This window comes from Alosa sapidissima, chromosome 6, assembly GCF_018492685.1.
Source record: "Alosa sapidissima isolate fAloSap1 chromosome 6, fAloSap1.pri, whole genome shotgun sequence".
NCBI classification, from domain to species: Eukaryota; Metazoa; Chordata; class Actinopteri; order Clupeiformes; family Clupeidae; genus Alosa; species Alosa sapidissima.
The window spans coordinates 7,944,584-7,968,583 of NC_055962.1; the positions used below are offsets into that span (position 1 = coordinate 7,944,584).

Consider the following 24,000-nt stretch of genomic DNA (forward strand, 5'->3'; position numbering starts at 1 on the left):
TGGATAGGAATGGTGTGTGTGGGTGTGTGTGTGTGTGTGTGTGTGTGTGTGTGTGTGTAACATATGCACATACTGTATTGTAATTAATTCTTAAGCTTCTTTTCTACGGAATGTAATTATGTGCACTGCATAGCACAGGAGAGTACCTACTCTCTCTCTCTCTCTCTCTCTCTCTCTCTGTGTGTGTGTGTGACTGTGTGTTTGCTGTTTTCTGTTAGTGACAGTTCGCTGGTGGAGCATCTTGTACAGCTTAATCAAGCTCTCTCTCTCTCTCTCTGTCTGTCATATTCAACATTCAAACCATGAATAATACACAAATTACACCAAAGCATGCAGATTCCCAAACACCCAGCAGCGTCAACTGCCACTGGAGTCAGCCCTGTGAGCCTCTAGCAGCTGTCTATTATAGCACCACCTGTTGGTTGAATTCTGTAACTACACGCACAGACAGTCGACTACTCATGCACAGCAGGGGACTAGGGCTTTCCACAAACCGGTTTGGCAGAGGGTTTAGGAGTTATGCGAATATGAATCCATAAAGACAAGCAGGAACTAACTGCTAACAACTGCTTCACCAGGAAGACCAGCAAGCACTTTGTGGAAGCCAGTGGGGATGATCATCCCAATAAAGAGACAGAGGGATAGAATGGAGTGATTGAAAGACAGGAACTAACTGCTAACAACATCAGACACATGTTTACCTGTTCATTAATTATTAATTCCCTTCCCCCTCGCAGCATTGAGTGATTTTATTTTAAACATGTTTATACTATGTATGCGAAAATTTATATTTCAGTCACACTTTACTTGGATAGTCCACCATCAGACTATCTACAAATGATCATCAACAAATTATCTGTGGATACTGTTGACTACAATGTATGGTTAAGAATATGGGCTGGGTTTGGTGAAGGTGACGCTTAGTAATTGTTCAGCAACAATTTGATATACTGAACTTAAATGTTTGTCTCTGTGGATGGCCTGTCCAAGTTATGTGTTATCAGTCATTATTTTGTATTTAGTGAACTGATATACATTGTACATTGACACACAGAGACTGAAGTAAACTAGAGTCTCCAGTGATAAAGGGTGATTATAGTAGCATCTTTGCTACATAAATATTGTTTATATAACATCTTTGTCCATATCAGTTTCCTTAGCTATTATATCTTCTGCAAGGCTGGAGACTGAACATCATCCATCACATTTCTTTGGCTTTGAAGCTGCAAAGTTGTGTGTCTGTGTATTAACCCCAATGTAATGTTATGTGCTCTTCCTTTCTCTGCAGGTGTGTGTGTGTGAGTGTGTGAGTGTGTGTGTGTGCCAGGATGCCGCTGGTGAAGCGTAGCATCGAGCCCCGGCACCTGTGTCACACAGTGCTGCCCCGTGGCATCAAGAACGAGCTGGAATGTGTGACCAACATCTCGCTCGCCAACGTCATTCGCCAACTCAGCAGCCTCAGTGAGTGGTGTGTGTGTGTGTGTGTGTGTGTGTGTGTGTGAGTGTGAGTGTTATTTTTAATATTTTGCAGTGTTTGTGAAAACAAGTGTGTGTTTGTGTATGCCTATGATCTGTGTGTATGAGTTCTTCCCCAGGATAATGAGTTTAGACTTCACATGCTAATTGGAAAACCCTTCCATTTCCACTTCTCACAATTTCATAAGGTCTGGTTTTAATGATGTGTATTTGTGTGTGTGTGTGTGCGTGTGCGTACGTGTGTGTGTGTGTGTGTGTGTGTGTGTGTGTGTGTGTAGGTAAGTATGCAGAGGACCTGTTCGGGGAGCTCTTTAATGAGGCTCACACCTTCTCGTTCCGGGTCAACTCCCTACAGGAGCGAGTGGACCGCCTGTCTGTCAGCGTCACACAGCTCGACCCCAAAGAGGAAGAGTGTGAGTACACACACACACACACGCGCGCTTGCGCGCACACACACACACACACACACACACACACACACACACACACACACAGACACACACACACACACTACATTCAGAAATTCTTACTTTTTTGTCTCCATTGAAGCTCCGATCACAAACGCTTCACACATTGCAAGTTGCTTTACGTACTGCACAATTCCACTTCCGATGCTTTAGTAACCAGATGTTCTAGCTTTCATAGAGAGGCCTCCACTCTCAGTCTGTCTGCCCCTACGCTCAAATCCGGCTTATACAGACTAAAAAAAGCCTGTCCAGTCCACCCCTGTCCACTTGTAACACCTGCATTATTTGCTGGCAGAGGTAATCAAGGTTTTATCTGTCCTTGCGTGGACAGGAGCCACAATGCTGTACATCACAGGGGTCTGGATGAACGGACGGACACTCGCTATTTTTTAAATAGAATCCTATAGGAGAACTCCTGTTTCGTGAAACTGCTTTAGTCCCTTTTAATGAGACTACCTCTGTTATGATCTTTAACATCTATCCTAGTAAATTATGATCGCTTTTGTGAAGATCTAAAATGAAAAAGTAATAGTCACCTGAGACGGTTCTTTTTCATTGAAGTGAATGAGAATAGGCTATGCTAAGGAAAATGTTCGGTGTTGACGGAGAATTGATATGATTGGCACAGAGAGGTACATGTGACCCAAGCTTAAGCTAGTTAGCCATTACGTTTTTATTAACTAGTTAGAGACACACACACACACACACACACACACACACAGAGAGAGAGAGAGAGAAAGAAGGCAAAACGGCTATGATTGCTATCTCATCCATATGTATATCTCTGATCCATATGTATATCTCTGATACATAATCACAGAATGGCTAGATAAGATCCCTGGTCAGTAGATGGTCGTTCCCACAGTTCCACTGAGGGCGAGCCTGTGGCCTTCTAGAAGTTGTCAGCGTTAGATGTTCTGTTTCCATTGAGAGTGCTGTAAACACAGAGGAGAGAGTGTAGGTGATGCGACAGTCGCACACGACGGCGGAATTCTGTTAATCGATTTATTACACACACTACTGGCGACGCGATCGACGTGTTCACCCCGTCGTTCCACTTGCCATATGCGTTGCTCCATTCACTTCAATAGATTCTATTTAATTTTGCTGGTCGCCTGCCATAAAGTGCTGTCGCAACGCCGGCCGTGTGTGTAGGCCTTGTTTGTGTGCATTGTCGTAAAAGACATATGAACTGAATACCTCACCAGTATGTAGCAAAGGCCCTAGGAACTAGGAGTGTTTTCTCCCTCACACACACATATACAGTAGATACATACACATATAACACACACACACACACACACACACACACACACACACACACACACACACACACACTTTGGTCTCCTTGGTAAGAACTGCGATCTGGTGAGTTCAGTCCTCTTTAATTATCCTGCCACTCCCCCCTGGTTGGGATTGTGATGCAATTTTCTGTTAGGAAGATGGTCTCATCTGTCTTATACACCCTCCATACACACTTCATCATTCTTTCTCACTCGCTCACACACACACACACACACACACATACACACACACACACACACACACACACAAGGGAGAAAATAGTGAGAAGGGAATAGGATCACACATCCATTTGTTTTTATGTTCAATTTAATGACTATAGGACTGTTTGTGTGTTCATCTTCTTCAGGAAAGTCAGGCCGCGTACAGACACACCCACGTATATACATCCACATACACACAAGCACACCTTTTGCTGACTTTTCATGCCCTAGAGTATATTGACATTTGAATAGATATACCTGCACACACACAATGACATGCACATACACACACACATAATCACACACACACACACACACATAATCACACACACACACACACACACACACACACACACAGTTCTCCCTTCTTCCCCAATCTCCTGCTCTCTCTCCTTTTTCTCTTGTCTGTGTGTCCTCCATCTCATCACCACATCCTGTTTTTATTGCTAGACCTGTGTGTGTGTGTGTGTGTGTGTGTGTGTGTGTGTGTGTGTGTGTGTGTGTGTGTGTGTGTGTGTGTGTGTGTGTGTGTGTGTGTGTGTGTGTGTGTGTGTGTGTGTGTGTGTGTGTGCGCGTGTTTGTTAAGAGTGAGGGAGAGATTGGTTGGATAATGACTCTGTGTGGACACGGTTATCACTCCCTTGACTCCTGTGGTCTGTCTACCCCCTAGCTAAATGTGTACACACACACACAAACACAATACACAACACATACACACACAGCACACACAGCACACATAGCATTTGTGTGCAACCACACACCCACATCCACACACACACACACACACACACACACACACACACACACACACACACACACACACACACAGCACTAATGACACGGACAAGCTGCACCATAAAGAGTAAAATGGACCCTTGAGTGAACTGATCTCTTCTAGCAGAGGAGAGGAGGCAGCGAGAAGGAGAGATGGATGGATGAATGAAGAAGGTGGGAGAGAGAGAGAGAGATGGATGGATGAATGAAGAAGGTGGGAGAGAGAGAGATGGATGGATGAATGAAGAAGGTGGGAGAGAGAGTGATAGAGTAATGAGATAAGGAGAGATAAATTAGATGGAAAGACAGAGGGAGTGGTGAAAGGGGAGAGAGAGAGAGAGAGAGAGAGAGAGAGAGAGGAGAGGGAAACAGCAAGTCTATGGCCTGCAGCAGGGAGAATCAGTGGAGTGTGAAGACTGTGTGCTGCAGAGAGGAGAAAACTGCAGAATAACACACACACACACACACACACACACTTGCACACTTCAAAGGAACTGCCAAGCACATGTTCTCACAGACAACTGAGGAAAGCATGACTGACTGACAAACATATAGGCAGACAGACAGACAGATAAACACACTCACACAGAATCTGGAAAGCAGGTAGACACACAGGCACACAGATCAGTAGACAGACTTGACAGAAAGACAGACAGGTAGGCAAATAGACACACACACCACACACACACACACTGGGAGCACACACACTCCTCTGTCACCCCAGCGTGTGTGTGTGACCCTAGGAGCACACACACACACACACACACACACACACACACACTGCTGACGAGAGCTGTTCGACAGATAGCCTGATAGACACACAGATACACATCCTGATAGGCAGACAGACTAGACGAGATAGAAGATTGATGGAGAAATGAGACAGAGACAGACGGATAGACAAACAAACATAGACAGACAGACAGACAGACAGACAGACAGACAGACAGACAGACAGACAGACAGACAGACAGACAGACATAGACAGACAGACATGAAGAGATAGGATGGCCAGACCTCTGGACAGGCATCCAATGAGTTGAGTAAACAGGCAGTGCAGCAGCTCGGCATACAGCATAGAAGGCCCCCTGCATCTTAACATGACTCACGCAGAGGTCAGCCCATGAGACTGCAGAAAGAGAGAGAGGGGGAGGGGAGAAAGGAGAGATAGAAGGGGCAGAGGTGGAGAACAGTGAGAAGGAGCAGGAGAGGGAAACCGGGAGATGGAGGGATGGACAGAGAGAGAGAGGGAAAGGGGAAGAGAAAGAGAGAAGGAGGGAGAAGGAGAGAGGGGGCAGGGTGGAGAGAATAGTGAGAGAGAGGATGAGAAACAGAAACCAATAGATGGAGGATGGAGAGAGAAAGAGAGAGAGAGAGATGCAATGGTAATGATTGCGGGAAAAGGAGAGTGGAGGAGGGGCAGATGGAGGGAATATGAGGGAGAGGGAGAGGAGAAAAGAAGGATGAAAAGAGAGGGATAAGTGGTAGTAAATTGAAGCAGCTGGGGTTAATTTAATGGTCCTACCCCCCCCCCCCCCACACACACACACACACAGATGCATTCTGGGTAATGATCTGTGTGGTGCTGTGTGGTAAGGATGGGTGGAGATGGAGTGAGCTGGAAGGGAGAAAAAGAGAGAGGGATAAGAGAACATGAAAAGAGGGATGAAAGAGTGTGTGATTATGGTCTGGCCTCGGTTATAAATCTGCAGGTCATGGGGGGGTGAGCAAGAGATACGACCTTGGAAACAGTGCATCCCCTAGCAACAGACGCCTATGGAAGCATGGAAGCCCTATGGAAAATGCCCAAGCGTTCACACACACACACACACACACACACACACACACACACACACACGCACAAACACACTTTGCATTAGCATCACAGTGAAAGAGCATTTTGAGACCAGACCCTTTACACACACACACACACACACTCACACACTCTCTCTCTCTCTCTCTCTCACTCTCACTCACTCACTCACACTCTCTCTCTCACTCACTCTCTCTCTCTCTCACTCACTCTCTCTCTCACTCACTCTCACTCACTCACTCTCTCTCTCTCTCTCTCTCTCTCTCTCTCTCTCTCTCTCTCTCTCTCTCTCTCTCTCACTCACTCACTCACTCACTCACTCACTCACTCACTCACACTCTCTCCCCTCTCTCACTCACTCACACTCAATTCAATTCAATTCAATTCAATTCAAGAATGCTTTATTGGCATGACAAGCTCACTTATATTGCCAAAGCAGTTATACAATAAATCTGAACACATACATGTCAGTAGATTTTCATAGGAATAAAATAAATAGGTAAAATAAAGTAAAATGTAGTGTATGATGCAGTGTGTGTGTTTGTGTATGTGTGTGTGTGCTCGCGTGTGTGCGCACCTGTCTGCATGTGTCTGTGTGTGTGTGTCTGTGTGTGTATTTATTTGGTGATATAGGTCACTCATTGTCCCTCAGATTGTGGCATGTTGATACATATTGGGCAGCAAGATATGCTTTATCTCCTTCTCCTAATAATATCTTTAATTTTGATATGTCATTAAGTTCATTAAAATTAGGAATTTCTGAGTTAAATTTGTTGAAGAAAAGGTTTCTTGTTTGATTGAAGGATGTACATTGTAGGAGGAAGTGCATCTCTGTCTCTACCTCACCTGTCATGCAGTAACCACATATTCTGTGTTCTTTTGGTTGCCATGATTTTCTGAGTCTTCCTTTTTCGATTTCCAATTTGTGATCACTTAGCCTGTATTTGGTTAGGGTCAGTCTCTGTTTTCTATCTCTGACAGTATTAAGATATTCTGCTATTTTATATTCTCGGTTTAGGGACAGATAGCATTGTAATCTAGTTTGATTTTTAGTTTCTTCTTTCCAATATTCCAAATAGGCTACTTTACATTGTTTCATAATTTGGTTTACTCTGATTGGTTTTTGGAAAACAGTGTTGTTGTGAGACTGATCAGAGTGGGTGTGTGGTAAGGCAGTTAGTCTCTGCAACAACTGGTACACTCTCTCTCTCACTCACTCACTCACTCACACTCTCTCTCTCTCTCTCTCTCTCTCTCTCTCTCTCTCTCTCTCTCTCTCTCTCTCTCTCTCTCTCTCTCTCTCTCACACATTTTGCATTAGCATTCTATCAGAGTGCAAGATCATTTTATGACCAGAACCTTCCTTCCAAAGACCTCGGTGTCCTTTGCGGTCCTCTTAGGCTAACTGGTATTGACGTTGGTGTGCGGTGGAGCCAGAGTCCCAGACATGACGTCTGACCGAGCGCAGCCGAACATAGCGGTCATCATCCATCACTGAAGACCAATCAGGTTAAGGGAAACCCTATACTGTTTATCAAACAGCGAGCGCCACTCCCCACTGATCTCGGATCAGCAGATTCAGACCGCGCGCAGTTACATCACCATACCCATGGTCTCTGGACAACCCATTGGTCCACTCTGCGGTCCGTACTTTGGTCCATTCTCATGTTGTTTGTATGTTTTCTGTTAGTATATAAGTATAAGTATATACTCTTTTGATCCCGTGAGGGAAATTTGTGAATAACAAAATAACGCAATTAGCCATTTACAGTTCCCACGACAGGCAGGCAGGTTTGCGCTTTTACATCATTGCGGCCTGTTTGTACATACCTCGCAATGATTTTACATGCACGTTGCGAAACAAATACGCCTGAAGTGGGTACAAAAGCGTTCGTACATCTGGCCCACAGTGAGGTGAAGCATACACTAACCGGGAGCAGTGAGCTGCCTGCTACAGCGGCGCTCAGGGAGCAGTGAGGGGTTAGGTGCTCAAGGGCACTTCAGCCGTGGATGTGGGCATGGGAGAGCAGTTCTCAACCACTTCCTCCACCCACATTTTTCCTACTGGGTAGGAGCCAGTAGGCCACGGCTGCCCCTGTTCTGTCTCTTTTCTGTGTCATTCCCTTGCCTATGCCTCTTTCTCTCTTTCTCTAGCACTCTCTCTGTCCCTCTCTCTCTCACCCAGATTGATGTGCACCTTGTTCCCCAGATTGAATTCCTCTCTACCTCTTTTTCATCCCACTCTCTCTATCTTTAGTCTCCCTCTCTTCTCCTCCTCTCCTGTCCCCTTATCATCTAATGGTCCATGTCCTCCATCGTATCACCTTAAATCACGCAGGTGCCCTTCTAATAGTAGAACCTGACATTGTCACCCAATTCCCATAAGACCCTTCCCCCCCCCCCTCTCTCTCTCTCTCTGTCTCTCTCTCGCTCTCTCTCTCTCTCCATTGCTTTCTTATCATCCCCTCTCCCGTTCTCTCATTCTCTCGCTGGAGAAAATTTGAGATGTTGACAGAGGCAATGAAGTGTGTGTTTGTCTAAGGGTGTATGTGTGTGTGTGTGTGTGTGTGTGTGTGTGTGTGTGTGTGTGTGTGTGTGTGTGTGTGTGTGTGTGTGAGAGAGAGAGAGAGAACCATAGCAGTAAACATAAAGGTAAAGAGAAGAGCCACACAATTAATTGCACTGAGCACAGGAACAGCAGTCATGTGACAGCAGAATGGCTAAAACACACACACAAACACACTCACGGTGCTTCATGCTTGCTTGACCTTGTAGAAAGGTTTCCCAAACAAAGTTTCTTCAAAGAACTCTCCAAGCCCACTCTTTCTCGCTGCGTTTTCCTCATCTCCCTTGGCCCAAATGGCAGCACTTTCACGCTCCATCGGTTTTAAAGTATGTGTGTGTGTGTGTGGTTGTAATGCTGGGTTTGAGCTATTGTACTCTCCCTCTCTTTTCTCTTTGTCATTTTCTTCTGTCTGTCTCCCTTTCTCTCCACTCTGAACATCTCTTTAACTTTCATTCCGCTCTTTTGCTCTCTTCTAAGCAATTCTTCAAAACTTTCTTCTTTCTCTCTCTCTCTCCCCCCCTCTCTCTCTCCCTCTATCTCTCTCTCCTCTCTAAACATCTCTTTCACTTTCTGTCCTCATCCCTCCATCTGATGGTTGTCTTGGTTATCAGGGAACTGGCTAATGGGGACTGGATAATCGGCAGGAGTGGCGAGTGGCTGGTTGGTCATGAGAGAGAGAGAGAGAGGAGAGAGAGGAGAGAGAGAGAGAGGAGGAGAGAGAGAGAGAGAGAGAGAGAGAGAGAGAGAGAGAGAGAGAGAGAGAGAGAGAGAGAGGAGAGAGAGAGAGAGAGAGAGAGAGAGAGAGAGAGAGAGAATTGAATTTATAAAAACCTTTATTACAAATAGCTAAAAGACATACACAGTCATCTCAAAGATGAATGATTAAAAAATAAATAAATAAATAAATAGAAGACACATCTAGTTATGTATGTTAAACAGCAGGCACAGGAACGTCTAACAAGGTATTAAATTGCACTTTATCCTCTACAACCATACACAGAGCATTTTTCCTGACACCATATAATCTCAAAGGTTTCAAGATCACTCATTTCCTTGTAGAAACCAAAATCAATTAAAATCCTTGATCTCACCAAGATTGCAAATACCATTAAAAGATCAGATCTTGAGTTATGCTCAACCTTATTCCTCTGCTAACATATATAGACATCTTAGCCTGTCCAATGATAAAATTCAACAACTGACATTTGTGCCTTCGCTTCTGTACATAATTAAAACCAAAAATAAATGTTTCCATTGAAAAACTTTCATTGAAGTAAGTGAACAGTTTCTGTAAAATGGAAAATAAAGGCATCAGGCGTGTGCATTGCATAAAAGCGTGAAAAACAGTTTCCCTGTCATTGCAAAACGGGCACTCATGCCTCACATCAGAGTTCAAAACACAAACAAAAGAATTTACAGCAACTGCACCATATAAAATCCTCCATTGTAAATCCCCCACCTTTTTAATTAATGGTGACTTGTAAAAGGATCTCCAGTGTGGTTTGACATCCTGTTCTACATGTAGAACAGCACGCCAAGGTGTGTCAACTCTAGACTCCAAACACCTCCTATTCAGAGATTTTACACAAAGATTGTAAAGTGCCTTTCCAGAGGCGCGATTTGGACCCAGAAAAACAAAATCTTCAACCTTCAAAAAGACATTACAAAATCCAGAGGACACACTAAAACATGGAACAGGATCACATTCATTTAGCATAACTAAACCCCTGGCATACTGATCCAACATTGCTAGACTAGCATCTGTGAAGTGGGACCGCAATTCCAAGAGGAATTTGTTAACTATACGGATGGATCTCATTTTCATGTGTTCGGCCACTCCTTCAGCATTCTCAAAACCTGGCCCAGCTAAAGGCAGGAGGTCCTTCAAAGTGATGACCCGCGCTTTGCAAAACATCCCACTAAAAGCAGGAAAATGCTTCTCATGCGTAAGATCCAAACATGAACCATATATCAATGGCTCTTGCAAAAGCCAAAAGAGAGAACTTGTATTCTGAGGTCTCCATACTTTCAAAAGACCCCATACTTTAAACGTATTGCGATAAAACACAGGGAGCTTGTTTAAGTTCATTAAGGCAGGATTCATCCAGAAGAGGGTCCTATCCAGACCCAAGCCTTCAAAAGTTCTTAGGATGGCACAAGCCACAGCCTTCCAACTGGAATTTACAGGTCCATCCAAAAGTCTCTGTATGAACTGAAGACGAAAGGCGGCTGCCCTACTCTGCAGGTGGACCAATCCTTGTCCACCCTCATCCTTGGATAAAAAAAGCACGCCTTGTTGGACCCAGTGTAGACCATCCCAAAAGAAATCAACCAGAATAGATTGTATTTTAGATAAAACATGTGCTGGAGGGTCTATACATGCAAGTCTGTGCCAAAGGGATGAAGCCACCAGGTTGTTAATTATTAGAACACGGCCCCTATAGGACAATTTTTTAATTAAAAAACTCCACTTGCCAAGACGGCCCTTAACCTTCTCAACAATCCCCTCAAAATTCCTTAGAACAAAGTTATCGTCTCCAAGAAACACACCCAAATATTTAAACCCGTCCCTAGACCAGGTTAACCCACCTGGGAGGCACGGTGTGCCATCAGGCCATTTTCCAGCCAACAGGGCCACACTTTTTCCCCAATTAACTCTGGCAGATGATAACCGATTAAAATCAGTAAAAAACATTTAACATGGTGTCCACATCCCTTTGGCTTTCAATCAGAATAGCTACATCATCCGCATAAGCTGATAGCTTCAAAGAGATGTTACACTCAGGAAGAGTTACACCCTTTAGTTTGGCTCTTAACTGTACTAACAGGGGCTCAAAGGCTAAGGAGTATAGCATTCCAGAGAGGGGGCATCCTTGTCTAATTCCCCTAAAAACCTTGAAAGGAGCACACAAGTCACCATTAATTTTCAGAATACTTTCATTGTCACAGTATAGAGCTCTAATTTTCTTTATAAAAACAGGATTAAAGCCAAAAGCAGTCAAGACGCTCCATAAATAATTATGTTCAACTCTATCAAAAGCTTTTTCCTGATCAACAGAAACAAGGCCAAAGTCCAAATGTAAAAGTTTACCAATTTCCAAAACGTCTCTAATAAAAGAAATATTATCACAAATAAGCCTGCCCGGCACACAGTAGGTCTGGTCAGGTGCAATGACTTCCCCTAAAACTTCACTGAGTCTATTAGCAAGAACCTTAGAGAGCAGCCGATATTCCGCACATAGAACAGACACGGGTCTCCATGACCTGATATCCTTCAAATCTCCCTTCTTCGGTAACAGAGTAAGAACTGCTCTGCGACAACTGAGTGGCAGCTGCCCCTTGGCCAAGCTGTTCCTCAAAACGACCAGTAGGTCTGCGCCTACTTCTGTCCAGAAAGACTTATAAAAGTCAACCGGCAGACCATCGATCCCCGGTGCCTTGCCACACTCCATACCATGGAGGGCCTTTTCCAACTCAGCCAGGGTAATCACCCTTCCAAGGTCGCAATTAGCTTCTCTAGATACCTTAGGAAGATTTGTCAAAAAAGGACTGTCAAGGGCCTGTTTATAGGAGATTTCACTCCTATACAAAACCTTGTAGAAATCAACTGCTCTCTCACGAATTTGTTTATCGTCAGATAAGAGGGCTCCAGTTTCTGAAACCAAAGCATGTATAAGCCGTTTTTGGCCATTTTTCTTTTCCAGATTAAAAAAGAATTTGGAAGGTGCATCCATTAATTCTGCACACTGGAAGCGAGACCTGACCAGAGCTCCTTGTGCTTTAATGCCCAGCAAGTTGGCCAAACAATTCTTTTTTATTTTCAAATTTTCCATATATAACTGATTACCTGTACTTTCAGCTAAACCTTGGAGCTCCAGTATCTCATTTTCCAACAATTTCATGCGTTGAGCTATATCTCTTGTGACACAGGAAGTATACTGCTGACACAACTGTTTTATCTGGGCCTTTCCAAAATCCCACCACTGTTGCACAGACTGAAAAGACTGCTTTGTGGATCTAAAATCCTTCCAGAAAAACTTGAAAACATCCCTAAACTTACCATCATTCAAAAGACTAGTGTTAAAGTGCCAGTATGCGCTCTTATATCTGGTGGCACTAACAAAAAAATTACAAAGCACCATACTATGATCGGAAAAACCTACTGGCAGGATGAGACAGCTTCTAAAAAAACTGAACTGATGTTTAAAGGTATAGAACCTGTCTAATCTTGCCAGAGATAATATGTTATTATTTGAGTGGACCCATGTGTACTGTTTCTGCTTTATATGAAAGTTCCTCCATAAATCAGAAAGGTCGTGGGACTTCATTATCTCAATGAGCCTTCTACGTGATGGCATATGAGGCTCTACATGATTCCTATCAATAGCTAGCTCAGTACAGTTGAAATCCCCACCAAGAAGTAAACACTCCCCAGAATCACAATTCTTTAACAGATCATCCAGGATACTTAAGAAAATCATTCTCTCCCTCCCAACCGTTGGGGCATAGACACACACAAAAACAAAAAAAGTATTTTCATATTGAGCTCTGACTCTCAAGAGTCTACCTTTAACAATTTCATCAACCTCATATGAACAGGGGATACAGCTACCTGAAAAAAGAATAGCAACACCACCACTAGTTGAGGTATTATGACTTAAGATCGATAACCCCCCAAATTCCAAAGCCCAATCAGAGCTATTGCTTGCGTCAGTATGGGTTTCCTGCGCAAAGACAACATCAATAGCTTTTTCTTTAATTGTTTCAAAAAGCATCGCCCTCTTTGTGCGGTCTCTTGCTCCATTCAAATTAAGCGAAGCAATTTGAAACCCACTCATAAGTATAAAGGAAAAAGTGCAAAAAAAGAACATATTCATTGGGAATTAACAGGGGCTGGGGTGGACTGGCTATCAGCGTTCAACAGAGCTCTAAGTTTTGTGAGAAATTTATTCAAACGGTAGACCTCCTGCCTAGTAAAGCTACCTTCGGCCATATACAGCTTCGTTTTAGCGATGAACTGTTCAACATCGGGAAAGTATTCATCAACTTGAACACACCTAGCATTTTTAGTCTGCTTCAGAAACGTTTTTAAGTCATCCACAGTGTACTCGCGCCCTGTGTAGCCGCTTTGGGGAAGACTGCACCTTAGGCTGCAATCAGAAAATTCCCCCTCGCTCTCTGCATCAGTAGAATTAACGTCAACAACCAGATCTTTCTTTTTTACCTTTCTATGAGACTCAGCTCGAGCCCTTTCCCTCTTCAGACCTTTTGGAACTTTAAAGGGAACTTCCTCTGTTTCCAAGATCTGACTATCCTCCCCGCAAGCGTCCTCCGAAAGATCTAGTACGTTGGAATTCGGCGAGTTATCAGTATGCATAACATTATATTCTGGAGCTTCAGCCTCGGCCCCCTCTTCCCCGTTCCTTACTGTCTCATCAGACACATCCTGATCTGATGGTCTAACTTCAGGTGCATCGGTATTAGAAGAACCTTCCCCTGGTGACTGATCACCATCCACCCCAGCCTCTCCACCATTTGTGGGCCCCTCATCACTGGCAGACTGTCCCTCCCCAGTATTCTCATTTTGACCATTGACATTGGCGGTAGTATTGGGGCACTTTTCTGGACAGGCACGCACTAGGTGACCCGTCAAACCACAACCAAAACATCTCATCAGATTACTTGTGACATATATGACATAATTGAAATCGTCGACCTGGATATTCAAAGTCAAATCAAGATCATCTGTGTTGTTGTTTAAAACCATGTAAACATATCGCCTAAAAGATACCACATGCTTTAAAAGCGGAGACTTCGTGGAAATGGCGATCTTCTTGATCGGGGAAACTAATTTGCCATAGCGGGATAGAGACTGGACAAGAATGTCATCACTAATGAAAGGTGGTATGTTTGAAATGATTACTTTCCTAGATGGGGTAGACAAAGGGAGTACTGAGTTAAAAATACCATCAATTTCTACTCCGCGTTCAACCACTAAGTTGGCCAACTCCACGGACTCAAGGAACAAAACGATTGCTTGATTCATACGAGCAGCAGACAAAACTTTGTCATGCCCAACCATTTCACCTACTGCCAGGCTACACTCTTCTACGCTGGCGGTAGAGGATATCTTTATACCATGCCGCCGCGTGAGACAAACAAACTTTCCCCTAGTGTTACCTGAGGCAGCCATACTCCAAACCAGGAGCTGACGCCCAGGTAAAACCACAAAAACACACGCACTCCACTAACCCCTAACCCTACCAACCCAAAAACATACAAGACAAACAAACAACAAAGGAAAAAAATAATAAAAAACAGAAAAAGTAAGAAAGAGAAAACAGGTAAGAAAAGGCACAGCGGCCTCACTCACACAACGCTCACTCACAGACGCTCCGGCTCCGCCCACTCACTCAGTCCATGCGCACAGAGAGAGAGAGAGAGAGAGAGAGAGAGAGAGAGAGAGAGAGAGAGAAGTGTTTTTTTGCTGCAAAGTCTACACTAGGCTACTTTGAACTGAACTGAGAAAGTAAAGGGAGCCAGAGAGAAAGAGAGTAAAAAAGAGAGATGACATAAGGATGTCTACATTCCAGTCACCTCCCCTCAGAATGGAGTGATGATCTTTCTCTCCTCCGCCCACTCGTCACTTTATGTTTTTCTCCTCTCACTTCCCATCAGACACCACTGTTTGCTTTCCCTCCCCCTCCTCCTCCTCCTCCTCCTCCTCTTCCTCCTCGTCCTCCTCCTCCCCTTGACCATCGCTGTTCTCATCCTCTCATCTCTCTGGTCCGTTTGGCAGCTGCTGGCCTCTCCCTTCTGGCACTGAAATGCCAGTGGCTGATGTCCAGTGCGTGGAGTGGACCCAAGAAGAGTAGCACTCCCAGACACACAAACTGCATTAATATTTGACTCATGGAGATGGAGAGAGGGGAAGGGAGATGAGGAAGAGAGAAAGAGGGAGAGAGGGATAGAGAGGGAGAGAAGGACCGAAATACGACACTGAACATCCGTAAGTGCTAAGAGCAGTTAGTGTTGTGTCTGCTGACGCTAAGAGTGACGCTAAGGAGAGAGTTTTAAGGAGAGGATGGATGGCCATGAGGACAGTTATGGCCATTACAGAGATAATGGTGCTTACTGCGATGGTCTGGGGAAGGCTTTTAGTGTAACACCAGTGACAGGAAGTAGTCTTGTGACCACTCCCTCAGACTCAGGCAAGGGATGGACAGAGAAGGAAAGATGGGAAGAGAAATGCATAGAAAGAGAGAGAAGGACATGGGATGGGTGGAGGTTCATAAATAGAAAGGATAGATGAGATCCATCAGCAGGAGCGGAAGAGGCTTTAAACTCAACTGCTTCCCACACCACGAGACAGAGAGAGAGAGAGAGAGAGAGAGAAAGAGAGAGAGAGAGAGAGAGAGAGAAAGGGACATATACATTTGGAACCTATTTTCTTTTTGGAAAGGTTGATGATGTTTCCTCTCATTTCCCCATTTACTTTCCTTTGTCTCTTTGGAACTTGAGAAAGTGTGTGTGTGTGTGTGTGTGTGTGTGTGTGTGTGTGTGTGTGTGTGTGTGTGTGTGTGTGTGTGTGTGTGTGTGTGTGTGTGTGTGTGTGTGTGTGTGTGTGTGTGTGTGACTCCATTAGTGTGTCCCTCAGATTTGCACTCTGCGGTCCTGACCACAGTCTGTGCTGAGGGGACACCAGGACACGGCAGATTAATGACACATCTTCTCTCTGTCCACCCTTTCACACTCGCTGTCTCTCTATCTCTCTCTCTCTCTCACTCACTCACTCACTCACTCACTCACTCACTCACACACATACACACACACACACACACACACACACACACACACACACACACACACACTCACGTACATAAGTACACACTCACGTACATAAGTACACACTCACGTACATAAGTACACAGACACACACACACACACACACTTCTCCGCCCTCCTTCTTGGACTAATTGAAACTCTAATTAAATCTTAGTTTAACAGATTGGCCACAATATTGCCAAAGGGATAATGATTAATAACTGGCATAAGCATTGAAGACATGACAAGTAAACAGATCATCACTCACTCCCTCTCTCCCTCCATCCCTTTACTCTCTCTCTCTCTCTTCTTCCTCTTGTTGTGTGCAGTTGGATATGATGGGAGGATTTAATGGTGTAATTGTGTGAGAAAGTAAGAGTTTAATAAAGTAGTGTTAGTTAGGCTTTATTGGCATGTCTGTGTCCCAAGTCACCTAAGCAAACATTTTTTTAACACAGAGACACTTACAATATCTGTTCTTAATTCAAGGGAAAATCAATGAAACAATCAATACTAGTAATAATCCCCCCTCTCTTACTCACTCAAACACATACACACACACACACACACACACACACACACACACACACACACACACACACACACACACACACACTCTCTCCATTAAAGCATACACAACATTAAAACTCACCACAGATTGAACTCCTAGTCAGCATGGGTGAAAGTACGGTGATGGTTTAATAAACATATTTGCCTCCCTCTCCCCCTCTCTCGCTCTCTCCCTCCCTCCTTCTCTCTCTCTCTCCCTCCCTCTGTCTGTGTCCACTACAGTATCCCTGCAGGACATCACCATGCGAAAGGCCTTCCGCAGCTCCACCATTCAGGACCAGCAGCTCTTTGACAGGCAGTCGCTGCCCCTCCCCTTAAAGGAGACCTTCGACATCTGCGAGCAGCCGCCACCCCTCAACATCCTCACACCCTATAGGTCAGTGTCTCTGTATCACCCACCTCCCACTGACTGGGACAGAGGTGTTTTGCATGTCCCTCACAACACTTGCTTTGAATAAGGATTTAAATGTAAACACACAAACTATAATCGATGTGGAATAGAGACTCGTTTCTGCAGAACACAAGCACATTAAACTGTTGCAGTAGCTAAACCTCCTATGAGGTTTAAGCCATATGACAGGAATAGCAGATAGCTGAGAGGAAGGCTGAACACACCATAAGCCCCTAACACCCTTTTCTGAGTCTGATATATTCAGATGGAACAAGACACAAAGCCATTGAGGAGTTTAATCGCTTTGATTGGGTACAGTGTAGCAAGGGAAAGCTAAACGGCTGTGACATTTTGACCCGCTCTCTGGGGTCGCAGTTCTTCCTCAGCAGCAGAAGTGTCTTTTAGAGACTTCCGGATAAATGGTAGGACCAGAGCCCCTGCAAAGGCTATATTTGAATCAAACAGAGCCACAAAGAAACAAATATTTTATATTTAAATTGATATAGATAGATGTATTACAACCATCACATAATCAGTTAGATTTTGCTTCCATAGTGCCTTTCGTGCAAAACTGCAATACAAGGTGCGTAAAGAATCGATGTGGAATTCTGTTGGCTTCGAGTTGTCTTGAGTGCAGCCCTACGGCACTCTTGCATTGACTTGCATTGTATTTGACACAACAGCAACACGTGATCTATTATAATTATATTGTATTACAAGAGAGTCGGCCCAGCGCTAGTTGGTTTGCATGCTAACTTCACATGCTAATACAGTGCGTAGGCGTTTATGACATTACGGCAAAAACGGTTGTTTTTTCACATTCTGTTATTTCTGGGTTTTAAACTCAAAATGCCACATAGCACCTTTAACAAGAATATAGCAAAACATGTCAGATTTATTTATTATGCTTCAGTACACTACTCTTTACATTTGCATTTGATTTAAAGTGGAGCTACACTTTCTGGACATGTTGGCTTGAAAAGGTCAGAGGTCATGAAGTGGTGACCTGATGTGATGTTGTGTGACATGAGCTGAAAGATCCTAGAGGACTAACCAAAACAGAGCAACGTAATTCATCTCTATGGGAGCAGATGTAGAACAGTTCCGTATGAACAGTCAGTATGAATATTAGTTCCCCCTCCCCATTGCAATAATATAACACAGAAGTTGTGGAACGTTTGCGCCTCTCGGTTCATTTCAACTCTCTGGTGGCGACATGTAACCTTCTGCACATGTGGGGTTGAAAGGTCAGAGGTGATGATGAAGGGGTGACCTGATGTGATGTGGCGTGACGTGTTGTTGCCCCTAGGGATGATGGGAAGGAGGGACTGAAGTTCTACACAAACCCCTCCTACTTCTTTGACCTATGGAGGGAGAAGATGCTGCAGGACACGGAAGACAAGAGGAAAGAGAGGAGAAAGCAGAAGGTACACACACGCACGCACGCACGCACGCACGCACGCGCACACACACACACACACACACACACACACACACACACACACACACACACACACACACACACACACACACACAGTTATATCCCGGTCTAGGGCTTGTGGGACATGACAAAGTATTTGAAACGGGCAGACAACGAAACGTAACATTAACATGTATTTATTAACACAAAAATAGTTTAAATAGAAAAAAAAAACAGTGTGGAAAAAACAGCAGAAGCCACTACAAAAACAAGGCCTAAACATAGGCCTCTGTAGCCAGGCGCTATCTCCTGGCTTTTAACCCAAGGGAGTGGAAAAAGGACGGTGGTTGCAGGGGCAAGGCCCGAGGCTGGCCCTGGCAGCAAAGTGCGGCAGCGGCGATGGCAATGAAAAGTGATCCCCAAAACGAGCGAGAGCTCCCGTAAGACGTCAGCCAGCCAGTTTTAAAGGGGCAGGCGGTCTTCCAACGTCCACTTCCAGACGTCCAATTCGATCACCACACCAATCAGTTGTGCCAATCGGCCTAGAAAACACACAACCAGAGAACAGACACAAGAAACACACAGAAACGACCCACAGTGTCGTAACACACACACACACACACACACAAACACACACACAAACACTACACACACACACACACACACACACACACACACTCATACACCTAGTGAGGCACTCTCAAAAACACCCTTGGCTACTGTATGTATGACTGCAAACACAGAGGCCATAGCATACAGTACAGGGAAACAGCACTAGCGCTACAGCTTGTTGTTGGGCTGCCAGGCTTGTGGGCGCTGTTGAAGTGAGAGTTCATGAATAGAAACCAACACAGTGGTGGGGTGTGAGTGTGACTGTGCAAGGGTGCAAATGTACCACATAACGTCTCTCAACCATGTCACTCACACACACACACACACACACACACACACACACACACACACACACACACACACACACAGACACACAGCGCACCGAGAGAGAGTAAGGAAAGGGTGAGATTAAAGGGACACACCAACTTTTTGGGAAATGAGCTTATTTCCTGTCTACCTGAGTTAAACAAGAGGATACACACCCTTCTCTTTTCAGTCTGCCTGTAATACCCCAGTCTAGCCGTTAGCCTAGCTTAGCATGATTCACTGGAAATGGCCTAGACCAGTTAGCCTATAGCCTACACACACACACATATACTCGTAGACACTGTACGCACAGTGTGCTAAAGATAAGTGAAATATGAATCTGATCAAATGTAGACACTGAAACACCATGAGTGTATGGAAGTGTGTATTTGTAGTGAGTGTGTATGGATGTGTGTATTTGTAGTGTCCACATTCATACTTGAGTCCATATTGCCTGTGGCGGTATGTTTTTACTGTGTATATTTACATAGCGTTGCGTGTGTGTGTGTGTGTGTGTGTGTGTGTGTGTGTGTGTGTGTGTGTGTGTGTGTGTGTGTGTGTGTGTGTGTTGTGCTAGCGGTAATTAACAGCTGCGGTCCAGCCGGTCTCATCAGGGACGCCCTCTCCCGCCTCCTCCTAAACGAGCAGCAGCCGCTAGACTCACACAGGGTTTCCCTCCTGCCCTCCCCTCACTCCAGGGGCTAATCAAACACAGATTGCCTTGACACACATGAGAGAATCCTCCTGCCCTCCTCTCTCTCTCTCTTCCTTTTTTTTAATTGTAATTGCAGCTTGGATCTGATGGTTTAATTTGGAAGTCATTGTAGAGGGTGTGTGTGTGTGTGTGTGTGTTGAGCTGAGCTGATGAGGGAAAGAAACATCTGATGTGAGCCTTCAGACATCCCAAAAATCCCACTCATGGGGACACACACACAGACACACACACACACACACACACACACACACACACACACACACACACACACACACACACACACTTGAAGGTGGTTTGCTTGGAGTCTCAAGACAGTTATTTTTATTAGATTACCCCAGATGACAGCCTGTTAGCACAAGTTGATAGATATATCTCAATGCACACACACTTACAGACACACAGACACACACTCACACACATATACACACACATGCACACACACACTCAGAGCAGACCTTTTAGATTACATTACTCGAGTTGACATTAGATTACATGTGAGTAGATTAGGCTGATGAGGGCCGGCTGCTGGATTATGGGAGTAGCAGCTGCACACTGAGGCCACGCGCACACACGCACGCACACACGCACGCACACACGCACGCACACACACACACACACGTTTGACTTCAGATCAGATCCATCTCTTTTAGGTCTCGTTACTGTCTCATCTCTGTCTCACCGCTATCACATCTTCCTTTACTGGAGTTGTTTGTCTTGTTTGCAACTCTCTTTTTTCTGTTTTCTGTTTTCTCTCTTTCTGTTCTTCATGTTCACCTGCTGTTCTTCATGTTCAGCTGCTGTTCTTCATGTTCAGCTGCTGTTCTTCATGTTCAGCTGCTGTTCTTAATGTTCAGCTGCTGTTCTTCATGTTCAGCTGCTGTTCTTAATGTTCACCTGCTGTTCTTAATGTTCACCTGCTGTTCTTCATGTTCAGCTGCTGTTCTTCATGTTCAGCTGCTGTTCTTCATGTTCACCTGCTGTTCTTCATGTTCAGCTGCTGTTCTTCATGTTCAGCTGCTGTTCTTCATGTTCACCTGCTGTTCTTCATGTTCAGCTGCTGTTCTTAATGTTAAGCCTCTGTTCTAAATGTTCAGCCGCCATTCTTAATGTTCAGATGCTGTTCTAAATGTTCAGCCGCTGTTCTTAATGTTCAGCTGCTGTTCTAACTTATACTTTGTTTGGGGTTTTATTTCCTTTCGGTTGCATTTTGTTTGGTTGCTTGTTCTTAGACTCTCACATTGTGTGTGATATCTTTTACTTTTTGAAGGAAGAGTGGCCCCCACTTAGTCTTTTTTCAGAGCACTGTAGGTAGGGGCTGTGTGTGTGCGTGTGTGCTTGTGTGTGTGTGTATTTCTGACCTCTAAATCATAAGAGCAGAGGATTACAGGTAGACTCCACTCCCTTTCCTCCATCATTTGATCTCTCTCTCTCTGTTTCTCTCTCTCTGTCTGTTTTTGCCATCTGTCTATTTTCAACTCCTCTCTTTACTCTCCTTTTTATTTCCCTCTCTCTCTCTGTTTCTGAGACAAACTCTTATCTCTGTCCTCCACCTTTTTTCTCTATCTTTCTCTTTTTCTCTCTCTCTTTCTCTCTCTCTCTGTCATCTTTCTCTGTGTAGTGGGGGCTCTTCTGCAGCGTGATGTCATCCTTCCTGTACATCCGTTATCATCTCACATCTCTCTCCTCTCATCTTGTTTTGCCATCCTATTACACACACACACACACACACACACACACACACACACACACACACACACACCATTTCCTGACAGTGTGATGGCCATTGGTCCAGTGTGGATGTTCATCAGAGTGGTTTTGCATGGCGGTTGGGTTCAAAATGTATAAAAAGGCCCCTGTTATGTTCAAGTCACTTCAATTCAGTTTGAAGTTTGATCATCTGTGTGTATGATGTCTATTCTACAACAGCTGAATGTCATCTGTTTCAACCAGCAGATATTACTTAGCTGTTATTGATTTACACACAGACAGATAACGTTACACACACTCACACATGCACACACACAGATACACACACACACACACACAAGCACACACACACAAACACACACTCACACAATCACACACATAATCGTCCACGCATACACACACACGGTGAGGTCTGTACCTCTGCTTCTGTCCCCTCCACTGTGTATTCTCCTCCTCCTGGTGTTTCTGTCCTTCATTCTGTGATTGTGTGTCCTCTCTGTGTGCGTGTGTGTGTGTTCGTGTGTGTGTATGTTTGGCTCTGAACAGCTGGAGTGGCCGCAGGGGTATCGCCATGACCCCTCTTTGCCCCCTGCCCCGGAGGTAAGACACCCCTCCGCCTCCCTAGCCCCTGTCCCCCCACCCCCACCCCTCCGCATCCCTCTTTGCCCCACAACACAGAGGTAAGACACCCCTCTGCCTCCCTATACCCCCCCCCCCCTCGCCACATCCCAACGTATCCCCTTGCAGTATAGCACATTTCCACCTTTTGATTTTTCCAGTCCTCCAGCCCAATGACCCTGCCCCCCCCCCCCCCCCCCCTCTCCACCTCCCAATGCTCACCTCCTAATCCTCTTTAACTAACTTATCAATTACTAACCCTAATAACTAATGTCAGGCTCACTCTTGGACTATGATCACATTGCGTGTGCATTGCGTGTGCGTGTGTGGAGAGTGTGTGTGTGGAGCGTGTGTGTGTGTTCTTTCCTAATCCCATGAGATGGTGTTGATGAAGCTGCTAGTTTTCCAAAGTCGTCCTTTAGTCTTTTAATTGTAATTTCATCTAATTCACTGCAAACACTAAACCCACTTCTAGCAGCAATACAGTGACCGGAGATGCTATAAGTAGCATTCATCATGACTGAAGTTTATTATCATCCAAGGTCTAGTTGTTATGGAAATAAGAAGAGATGTTGTTAAGACTCTGGCATACTTCCACGCCTTCACCCAACATATTCCAGGACATCCAAGAAGATGCTTTTGACTGCGTAAGGTATGAGCTACACCAGGCGCGTAACTGAAGCGTTCCGTTCGCGACGTGTAAAATCCATTTTGAACGTACGCGCCGCTATGAACGTCTGGTGTAGCTACTTCCATTGATTATAATGGCAGCTAATTGTTGCAGCAGACGCTACGCAAACGGAGCGCTTCGGTTACGCGCCTGGTGTAGCTCAGCCCTAAGACGGCAAGAGAGCACTCCGTCCTCTTTAGAGTGTGTGTAACCGCGTGCGTGGAAGTATGCTAGAGCCTTTAGGATGAAGTCGCTCTGGAGAGGGTCCTCACACCCTTCCCTACTGCGCTGCTTGTGCAGAATCCTCCATGTCTATATTGGCACTGTATTTTGTTGCTTCCTGTGTTTCTTGGCACCATTTGGCCTGGTTTGGAGCATGGATACTTAAAACTGAACAAGTGCGCTTAATCAGTTGGGGAAGCAATGTGAAGTGCTCATTTGATCCAAAGTGTCCTTATTTTCCAGCATCCCAGTAAGTGCCCTTGATCTGATGTCAAATGTATTTAACCTCACTTGACTCCAGATAGCCATAACTAAGTCAATGAAGTGTTCTTTACTGAAAAGGA

The 24,000-nt window shown here is 44.7% G+C and overlaps 1 protein-coding gene across 1 annotated transcript in view; it reads left to right on the plus strand.

Annotated features, from left to right (window-relative positions):
- Nucleotides 1-24,000, plus strand: part of LOC121711078 (wiskott-Aldrich syndrome protein family member 1-like) — a 60,060-nt gene that overhangs the window by 26,944 nt on the left and 9,116 nt on the right. The window contains 5 exon segments of the mRNA XM_042094377.1: nt 1,289-1,461; nt 1,755-1,889; nt 17,218-17,371; nt 18,696-18,813; nt 22,693-22,746. Coding sequence (XP_041950311.1) covers nt 1,329-1,461; nt 1,755-1,889; nt 17,218-17,371; nt 18,696-18,813; nt 22,693-22,746 — 594 coding nt within the window. The 5' untranslated portion in view covers nt 1,289-1,328.